The following is a 10,164-nucleotide window of genomic DNA, read 5'->3' on the forward strand; positions in this document are numbered from 1 at the left end:
GGGGGGGGGGGGGGGGGAGGGGATCCTGCACGCGAGGTGATTCCTTCCGTCAGACGATGGTCGACGTGAGTGGAGGAAACGATGAGTCCAAGGTGACTTCATAACCAAAACAAAAAAAAAAGTTGAGTCATGAGGATTTTTGGGTCGATTGAGTGGTATAGAATAGAGTCGAGGGTCCCCTCGGGCTTGGACAGAATGGAAAATTTTTAGCGGGAAAACGAAGCTTTCTTGGAAAATTTGGTTTTTCCGAATTTTCCAGAAAATTTATTGTTTTTCCGAGTTTTCCTGAAAATTTTCCGGCAAATTATGCCATCCAGGGAGAAATTCCTAGTGCATAGATTGAGATTATTTTCGCCCTCACGGTGTCGTCAGTAGTGCCAAAAAAGCCGTGGAAAATGTGATTTCCTCGTTCACATAGAGATGGAAACCCTTTCCAATGGAAAATTATTTTCCATTTCTATACAATTTTCGACCCCGAGTCTCGTGGGAAATGGTTCGGTACATAGATTAGGATTATTTTTTTTTGCCCCACGGTGGTGTGAATGGAAATCAAGAACCCAGTGAAAAATGTGTTTCCTGATGCCTCAGCGAAAAAGATGAAAAGACAAATTCAATGGGAATACTATTTCCCATTTCCACAATTTTCATCTCACGGCATAAATAGATACACCAGACGTGATGGCACAGTTAACGGGTAGATGTCACTCAGCGAACGAAGACAAAGTGAAAAAAAAAAACAGACAGACAGACGGACAGGCCAGAAAAACCATGAAAAACGTTTCGCTTTATTAGTGGAAATAAATCGTTGAGGTAGACTTGAATGAATTTTCCAGACATAAAAAACTGAAAGATTACACCAAAAAAATAGAGATTAATCTAGCGATCGACAAACGATTAACGATTAAGCGACAGACAATCGATAGATCATTCCGACAAATTGATTTAGGATTTTCTCCGGAACTAATAGGCCAAAACGAGTCGTTTTTTTAATTAATTTTATTTTCGATTTTTAGAGTAGGGGCGGATGAGAGTGATGGAGTGGGATTGGAAACCATCCCGTGGGGTGGATCGGTAAATTTCCGATTCCAAACACTGGTCATGCGAGTCCAATTTGACTCTAGGATTTCCGGACTCGGTGAATGATGTTTTTGGGGGAGAATTAGTAACCGAAATAAATAAACAGATTACATGGATAAAAAGTCTGTGTTTTTTCAATTTGTGGGTGAGCCTTTGTTGCTAGACAATGGGGGTGACTTGAGACCCCATGGAGGGGCCATTGAGACGATTAATTTCAAGGGTTCAAGAGGTTTTACGAGCCGTCGAGATATCATTGATTTGACGAAAAGATAGTTCCACAAATCTTCGTTAATAATGCAAATATATACAAAAATAAACATTGTAGCATGTCAAGGTCACTCGTGTAATATTCATGATGGGCTATGGCATAATAATTCAGGTGATTAATCAGAATTGATGGGCCACTGCGAATGGGATCATTTGGGGGAATAAAAAAATTGGAGGGTGAGAGGCATTTGTGGGGGGGACTGTTTTTGCCATGACATTGGGCTTGGCAATTACATTTTTAGGGGGATTGATCGGGCCATTTGGGGTGAACGCAGCGGAATATAATCGATGAAAGTAATTTTGATTGGGGGTTGTTGAAGTTGCCTTTGAAAAGAGTGACTTGAAAATAATTATAATTAATAGTTGTGTTGCATCCAACTGAACTTTATGAATACCAGTCGAGTGGAATTTGTCGTTTTGTTAATTTAATCCATCATTACCGAGATAATCACTCCCCTAAAGATTTGTTTTTACGGAGACTGTCCCTTCCGGGGGTGACTCAGCTGACTCAGTCAGTGGATTAGCATGCACAGACACGCGGGGTGTGAAAATCCACAGTGAGATTCAATAACGATAATCGAAGCCTCCGATGGTTCTGAGCGGATACAAAAGCCAAAACAATCGCCATCTGAAATTGGTGTTGGAATCCATCCCGACTTCAATAAAACGCATGACCCATTTTGTCCCGTCATAAAAAAAATCAATTTTTCAATTTAACTCGTTGAATCAACATAATTTGTCAGTTCAACAATATAAATATTTATTCATTCATGTATAGCTTCAATCCAGTTTCAATCGCAGTCGCAGCCCGCCGGGATTTACTCGCAAATATCATGAAGTTTGTTATTTTATTTAATAACACGGGGTCGAGTTACAAAATAGGATGCATGCTGATAATAGGGAAAAACCAACAGTGAAAAACCCTATATTTTGATGTTGTTTATTAATGAATTTGAATGATTATTAATATTCACTTCGAAATTGTTTGCAATGCGATTTATGAAGTTGTCGATTATCATTTCTGTGTTGGATCTGTTGAGTTTAGCTTATGTCAACGGGGATTTGTTTTTAAGTAGGTGGTAGAGCTTAACCATGATGGCTTTTGCTTTTTCATTCGCGATGTGGATGTGTGCGCTCCACAAGAGCTTTTTGTCGAAGGTAATTGCGAGGTAATTTCGACGTGTTTCAGACATTTATATAATTATTATTCGGAGGCGGAGAACATGATTAATTCGATCACAATAAAAAAAAAATTAAATTCCGGGTTCCAAAAATTTTCTATTGTTTATCGTGAAATTATCATTTTCCGGTGGAAAAACCGCAGATAAAATGCTCAGAAAATGGCGACATTGTGTCTACCAACTGTAATGTCCGTCTATACACACCAACTTCCGCCCTGATGTCTGGCCAAGTGGTACATTTTCTACTTTATATCATAGTGGAAGTTCCTCGACTTTCTCTCTTTCCCTCTCTCTCTCGTAAAAACTATAGCTTCGTACTAACCCCACAGATGCTACACGTTTCGTCCATTCCTCAAGCGGCGAAGGGGTGAAAAAATAAAAGGGCATTTCCTCGTGTTTGATACAGTCTGACCCCATTTTCATGCCCGGGGGAATTTTATTTCTGGAAAAAACCCGACCGACTGCGTTTTTTAGTCTAATAAAGGTGTAAAAATTTATTTTTTATGGGGGTTGGAAAGAACCCCACGGGACAGTTGGTTACCACGCAACTTCTGGAGGTGCATGGAAAAGAATTTCCGGGGGTGGAAAATTGTTTTGCCGATAATTCGGAAAATTGTGGAAAATTTGCTTTTTGATAACGCGAAAAATTCCCGGAATTATGATTTTCTCATTTTTTGTAAATCTGTTGGTGAATAACTCTGGGGTCATCCCGATTTTCGGAAAATTGTGGGAAATTGTTTTTCCGCAAAAACTCAGAAAACTCCCGGAAGACAAAATTCTCCTTTGAAATCCAATAGTACATTCCCCTGGCTACCACCACCACTGGGTCATTTTGGACCCCACGGGGCTAATGGTCCGCGCGACTAATCCCCGGAAAAATAGGAAAATCCTCATTTGCTCATGAGGAAGCAGAAAAATTATTCAGTAGTGCACGCATGAGCAAAGGTCGATCGTCACCCCCTGGTGTAGGGAGAAATGGAAAGGTTGTAGACCCGAGGCTATTTAATAATTAAAGCCTTGTACCCATCGATTGTGTCTGGTATATAACTCTATAAATTCACATGTCCCCCGTGGAAAAAGACAATTTCCCCCGCAAATTCATACGGAGAAAATAGGGAAATTCGTGAAATGTTTAATCAGCAATCATTTTCCGTGGAATGCATCGAAAGTTTTATATATCCTAGGAAAATTCCAAATATCCATTCATTATTATTAATAGTTTCCAAATATTTCTGTGGACAAATGATTTTGTTTAAAAAAGTTTCTTTGATGAATGTTTTATGGTCATTATCTTATTGATGACAGGAATCATTTGTTGAGAATCACGAGGGCCAGGAAGGGCCTCGTGACCCACATGTCGAGAATATCTCCGTCGAGGAAATTGTTGGAAATTATTCTAATGCGATTTCGGCGCGAAGGGGGTGGTTTCACCGAAAAGCCAGTTAAATTTCCGGTGGGAGATTCTATTACATCTGAGGAAAACTGGAAAATTAATTTTCCGGGTGAAATAGTTTTTCGGGAATCACTCGAAATCACTGGGGCAAAACAGTCAATTTTTAAAATTTTACTATAATTTCTATTATATTAATTATCAATTGATATTTTCAATTATTCAAATATTATTACTCAATATCCCTGTAATATTCCCTCACGATCCCTGTAATAATTCAAAAACTGTTGGGTAATATTAACCAGTTAACTAATGCAAAATTTAACTTAACTTGGTGCCTGATTGAGGGGAAAATGGGGCTTTTTTTTTCACTGGAGAAATTGCGTGATTTATTGAACTCACCCTCGACGCCTTATAAACCGAATCCCCTCGGGTCCGCCGTTGGAGGCATTCGCACCGGGACCATTTCACTTTTTATTGAAACATTAGGAAATCTCGATTTCAGGGTCAATTATTTTTCCTCATTTTTCACACTCGCGATTTTTTCACTTTTCCCTTAATTTTTTATCTTATTATTTTTCTCAATTTTTCGTTCTCCTCTGTTTAATTGGGAATTTTTATTTCATACGTTTATTTCTTGTCATTTTCGTCATTGAATTCTCACTATTTTTCATTTGATTGATTTCATTGGATTCCATTAAAGACGAAAAAATAATTTGTTGAATAATTTCACTTTTTTCATCTCGATTTATTACTTTTCTCGTTCATTCTGTGCATTTAATCCCCATTAATTCCAGAAGAATACATTCTCCGCAATTGAATTCTCACGGTGATTATCTAGAATTTTCTTAATCCTCCCTTAAACTTGTGGCGTGTCACGAACGAACGTTCGCGGTGGTTTGACCGGGGTATGGAGGATTGCCGGTGGTAGAACACCCTCTATGTGCACCACGTGCTCAACCGAGCCGCCAACTCCGCAATTTCACCCTCACCTGCGGCTGGAAATCCCCTCCTATCCTTTGCGCTACACATCCCTTCTGAAGAATTCTCCAAGCATTCCTTGAGAATGTGAGCGAAGCCTCCAGACGTCCAGGAAAAGATGAATTATCAGCTGAAACTATTGTTTACAATTTTTTTTTGTAGGAAGAACTGAACGTGGAGAGATTAAAGTGACGTCACAAGTCCTTTTGCCTCAACTTGAAATTATCTTGGGAATGAGGGGGTTTAGGAGAAAATTTTGTAGAACATTTTTTATTGGAAATTTTCCACTCTACAAAAAAGGTCTTATGATAATTTCATCTAAAATGGGCCACTAACGAGATAGGTAATCGTAATGTGTTTTTCAGTTTTTGAATTAGTTGATTATTGCGTTAATTAATTATTTTATAAAATATATAACATTTTTTTGTTGAAAATTTTATAATTTATAGCAAAATTTTAAAAACCTAAAACTCCCCCCCCCCTCCCCCTTCAAAATAACTAGAACTAAAGTAGAAAAATTCATTCGTTGAAATTTCACGACGAAAACTTTTCAATTCCACAATTTTCGGCCATGCGCGAGCGGTTGAATGAAGGGTGTCGGGATGAGAGGGGTTCGAGGGGGTGAAGAGATGGTGGAGGGGGAAATGACGCGGGAGGAAAGAGCTTTTGTCTGCAAGATTTTTTTTTCTTTTCTTTTCGGGATGACTTCAACCACTTGTTTGATTAGAGTGTTGAAGTTAAGAAAAGGAGCAGGGGAGGGATAATCGTGTGGTATGAGGGCGATTGGAAAATGGGATGGGGATGGTTTTATATTTTCTTAGGGAACCGCTGGTATTTATTTTGAAGGAGAAAAAAAATTTTCACGCGCACAAATTTTGTGAAAATATTTTCAGTGAATTAATTTATTGATTTTCTAGTCGTTCATTTCCATTTTTTTTTGTATTTCTTCCTGTTCCACTTTTTGAGGATGAATTATTTATTTTCAGAATAACGATAAAATGGAGCAGAATTTGATTCTAACTCGTGATACTGGGAGATTGACATTGGATCAGCGTAGATTCTACGAGACGAGTGGTTACTTGGTGATCCCTAAACTAGTGCCTCAGGAGGCGCTCGATAAATTCAGTCAGAGGTGAACAGCTTGAGTGATTGATTGAGATTTTTTGCTGCATTTTTTAAATGCCTCTTCATTACTTGAGCACTCTGCGCGCATAAATTGAGATTTTTATGAATCATCCGCCCTTGGAGAAGTCCACAAGTCCATTTTGACGTTTTTCTCTTTTTTTTCGGCTGTTATAGTCCATAGAGCAAAACGGGGGTCAAAAAAATTGACTTCAGAGTAAAAGCCTCTTTGCAATGCCAACCATCTGTTTCAAGATTTTTCCTTCAGATCATGATAAACAATGATTTTAAAAATACAATTCACAGGTTCGATGATATTGTTGCGGGGAAAGTTGAACATGGCATGATGACAGTGATGAAAGACGTGGTAGATCGATCATCGGTCAATAAGATCCAGGATATCAACCACGACGAGGTTTTTCGCTCTTATATCGAGGATAATAAACTCCTGAACATCGTCGAGTGCTTCACCGGGGCAAATATCATGGCGATCCATTCCATGCTGATCGCCAAGCCTCCGGATGTTGGGGCCGGGAGCACCAGGTCAATCCTTTAAACAATCGCTCAAATCTATTATTTCCTTTTGTTTAAATAAATTTTCATTTTTAATTACGAAAATTAAAAAAAAAATTCTTCATCCCGTCAAGTTTGTATTATTGCTCTTATCAATCGATAATAGACACCCACCGCATCAGGATCTGTACTACTTCCCCATTCGTCCAGAGAATAGAATTGTAGCAACGTGGACAGCCATCGAGCCCTGCGATACGAAAAACGGTTGTTTATTCGTTGCCCCTGGGAGTCATCTCCAGAGAAAACTCTATCCGCACGGCTATCCCCTGGATCAAATTGCCAATAAAATGTATTTTGGTATTCAGGTACTCATTAATTATTTCCAAAAATATTAACAAATTAATTCATATCGATGCTTCAATAGAGAGCCAGGCAAATTTCCGCTTCCAAATTCTGGTCATCAACCCATTTCGCCCCATAAAACGATTTTACCGTAAAAATCCACTTTTTTAAATTTCTTGTTCTCATTCCTCAAATATCCGAAGATATTCTCTATGAAAAATGAACTATGACTAGGATTTTGAATTGGAAATTTTCCCAGAGTTCCAACGAATTTTTTAAAAAGACACCTACCCCCTCGACACCCTCCCCTTCTCGAGATATCCCTCAAAATATAAAAGACAATTTTTATGACGAGACTTTCGAATTTGATTTTTCGCCTTTCATCGCAGAAAAAAAAATGTTGTTGAAATGAATGGAGGTTTGAAATTCACGGGAAAGAGAGGAAAATGTTCTCATAATATTGAAGTATGACAGACATGATGTTTGAACAGGATCTATCGGAATCCATTGGCTGGATAGACCTTGAAATGGAGGCTGGTGACACAGTTTTCTTCCATCCACTCCTGATTCACGGATCCGGTGTGAACAAATCGAATCGCACGAGAAAAGCAATTTCCTGTCACTACGCAGCTGCGGAATGCAACTACATCGAGGTATTAGTCTTTAATTTAATTGTCAAGAAATTACATTCCATTATCCGAGAATAAATGAAAATTTCACGTGGAAATCCAGAGAGCCAGAAATCAGTTATCAAATTTTCACTGCAGACCCAATTGATTTTTATGAATATCTGGAGAACTTGGAGAGATCAAGCCTCAGGATCAGTTTCATTGTAAAGCCGGAGAAATTGTTCCAGCTCTCAAATGATGTTGGACTTTGGTCTCCATCTGGTCAAGTTGTCGCGATATCAAAGTTGGAGGAAATGAACAAGATATTTGTTGGTAATGTTACAGGTCACTGGAACTGTTCAAGAAAAAATAGAGAAAGAAGTTCTTGAGATCACAGCTAGACGTTACCCAGGGCTCCAACTTAGCTATCAGGATTACTGGCGGTTCAAGTCCACTATCGCACGGGGGTTGAAATGTAATCTTTAAAATTGAGCTCAACTCTGAGAGGCGAGGATGAATCGATAAAAATCAATTTGACAATCTATAAAACATCGATGATATAAATTAGTCAAAATAAGTAAATTGATAAATAATTCGATATAAAAACCTATCCTATTTGATATGAAAAATCAGTGGAGAAAAAAAACATTAAATAAAACGATTTAACTAAAACACCAATAATCATACAACTCAATGCATTTTTCATGATCAATGGACAAGGATTTAGGATGTGGATGATGAAGGATAAATAACCGCACAGTAGAAGATGTAACAGCGACATTGTCGCCATTATTATTATTATTAATATTATTATTAACATCACGCGGTGAACGATGATTCATGGAATTGACGTAACAGTGCTTTGAATTTGGATCTTTGTACGTATTCTCGTGTCTGACACTTGCACTTGAGGTGCGGCATATTGCCAGGCATATTTGAAATCTGTCGAGACTACGAAATCTTATTTTCACAGCGTCCTCGGATCTGCGGGACTTCTGGGCCTCACGGCGCACTGGAGATGCGTGGGCCTCCTTCTTTGGTCTCCTCTGGAAGTCAAGGCCAATTGTCATCAATTAATAAATATTAATTCAATGATTAATTAATTCATTATGGGGGGAAGGGGGAGGGGGAGATTTATTATTCATTATTATTCAGGAAAAAACAATCTTTTGCCAGCAAAAATTAAAGATTTCTCTAGAAACTGAGGAAAAATTCGAGGGGATAAATTCAAAGGATTACAGAATCTTGAGGGGAAGGAGGGTACCTTTCCAGGGTGAAGACAGCACGAGACGCAGTACTCGTAGACAGCACAACAGCCCTCAGGATTACAGGTCTCACAGCTGTACCTCTCGCGTTTGACGATTGTTGTTACACCTGTGGTTTCAGTCTTTTCGAGGTCCCCTCGGCAACAACCACCTGGGAGGACCTCCTTGCGGGCACAGACGAGACCTCTCTCGTCGACAATCAGAGCCTTACCCTGGGGGAATGAGCAAAATTACAAGTTAATTGTGCTATTATCTCGATAATTATTGAATCTAGGAGAAAATGTGAGAAAATGTTTTTTACATATCAGAAAATTCTCTACAAAAAATGTCAGTCTATTAACGTTTTTAAGTCGCTCTGTCATGTGCAGTTTTGCAATCCAATTTTTTTTCTAATTCACCTGTATAGAATTTCGACAAGTTCGTGCAACCTCACTGGCACTCGATCCATTATTATTCTGATCGAGACCAGCATCATCAGATGCAGAAATCGCTGGCCAGGGCACATGTTTCCCCCCTAAATCATCCTCGGAATCCTGATCCGCGCCCACATCGTCGTTATCAATAAGCATATTGTCGTCTCCATCGTCTCCATAATTCCCCACTGGTGAGCCAATCTTCTAAAGAAACAGCATTCCTTAAATTAATTATCTCCAACAACAAATTAAAAGGGATGAAGAAAAAAAAATTTTTTTTCATCTATTAAAAAAATAATAATTCGCCCCTTGAAAGTTGTTACTAAAACTTGAATAATAAATAAATAAATAAGTAAATGTGATAACGTGATAAAATATTATTTACTTCATGTGCCAGTAGAGAAATAGCGCAGTATGTCAGAGACAGGGCGAAAATAAGGGCAAGTACGATTCTCCTCCGTAGAAGTCTCACAAGCCCTCCCCAAGTGACGGCCACCCTCATTTTCCTCGTTGTTTCCGCCAAAAAAATTCAACAAATGTCCAAAACCAGATTTATCTACTCATTTTCGGGGGATCATCACGAGGTCCTGGTGACCTCATGTCGTTGGATCGATCCTCGAGCCACCAGGGACCCCAAAATCCACCGATTGCACGAGCCCTCGGTGCAGTTGAACAATTTTCCACTTGAAAAAATAGGAAAACCCAAATTTCTGGAGTAGATAAATCACCGAAATTTGTTGTTTTTTGCGGACCGCAGGGGTGGCGATATGTCACTGGTTTACAGGTTATTCCGGAGTGAATGTCATTGGTGGAATGGGAGGCATGGGTGGACCAGTGGGATTGGAGGGAACGGTTCGCCCGGGAAAATTCAAAATTATTTTTAATGTTCAGTCATTTTTTCGCATTCAAACGAATCTCCTAGAAAAAAGAGTTATCAAAAAACATAAATAAAAAATATTTCTACAAAATTAATTCTTATTTGAAATGACTTTTCGAAAATATCTT

The 10,164-nt window shown here is 38.7% G+C and overlaps 2 protein-coding genes across 2 annotated transcripts in view; one reads left to right on the plus strand and one right to left on the minus strand.

Moving 5' to 3' along the window:
- The window catches only part of LOC107044454 (phytanoyl-CoA dioxygenase, peroxisomal), a 23,713-nt gene extending 15,565 nt beyond the window's left edge, over positions 1 to 8,148 (plus strand). Inside the window, exons 2-6 of the mRNA XM_015266330.2 lie at positions 5,883 to 6,028; positions 6,325 to 6,561; positions 6,698 to 6,896; positions 7,365 to 7,526; positions 7,827 to 8,148. Coding sequence (XP_015121816.1) covers positions 5,895 to 6,028; positions 6,325 to 6,561; positions 6,698 to 6,896; positions 7,365 to 7,526; positions 7,827 to 7,967 — 873 coding nt within the window. The 5' untranslated portion in view covers positions 5,883 to 5,894 and the 3' untranslated portion in view covers positions 7,968 to 8,148. The remainder of the gene's footprint in view (positions 1 to 5,882; positions 6,029 to 6,324; positions 6,562 to 6,697; positions 6,897 to 7,364; positions 7,527 to 7,826) is intronic.
- Positions 8,144 to 9,949, minus strand: LOC107044428 (UPF0454 protein C12orf49 homolog). Its single transcript, XM_015266295.1, has 4 exons — positions 9,545 to 9,949; positions 9,145 to 9,363; positions 8,746 to 8,958; positions 8,144 to 8,527 (listed from the first exon to the last, which is right to left on the minus strand). The coding sequence occupies exons 1-4, from the start codon at positions 9,659 to 9,661 to the stop codon at positions 8,144 to 8,146; spliced, it is 933 nt and encodes a 310-aa protein (XP_015121781.1). The 5' UTR covers positions 9,662 to 9,949.
- Positions 9,950 to 10,164: the final 215 nt, after the last annotated feature.

The sequence above is a fragment of the Diachasma alloeum genome, unplaced genomic scaffold (genome assembly GCF_001412515.2).
Source record: "Diachasma alloeum isolate Michigan unplaced genomic scaffold, Dall2.0 Dall_scaffold_00742, whole genome shotgun sequence".
NCBI lineage: Eukaryota > Metazoa > Arthropoda > Insecta > Hymenoptera > Braconidae > Diachasma > Diachasma alloeum.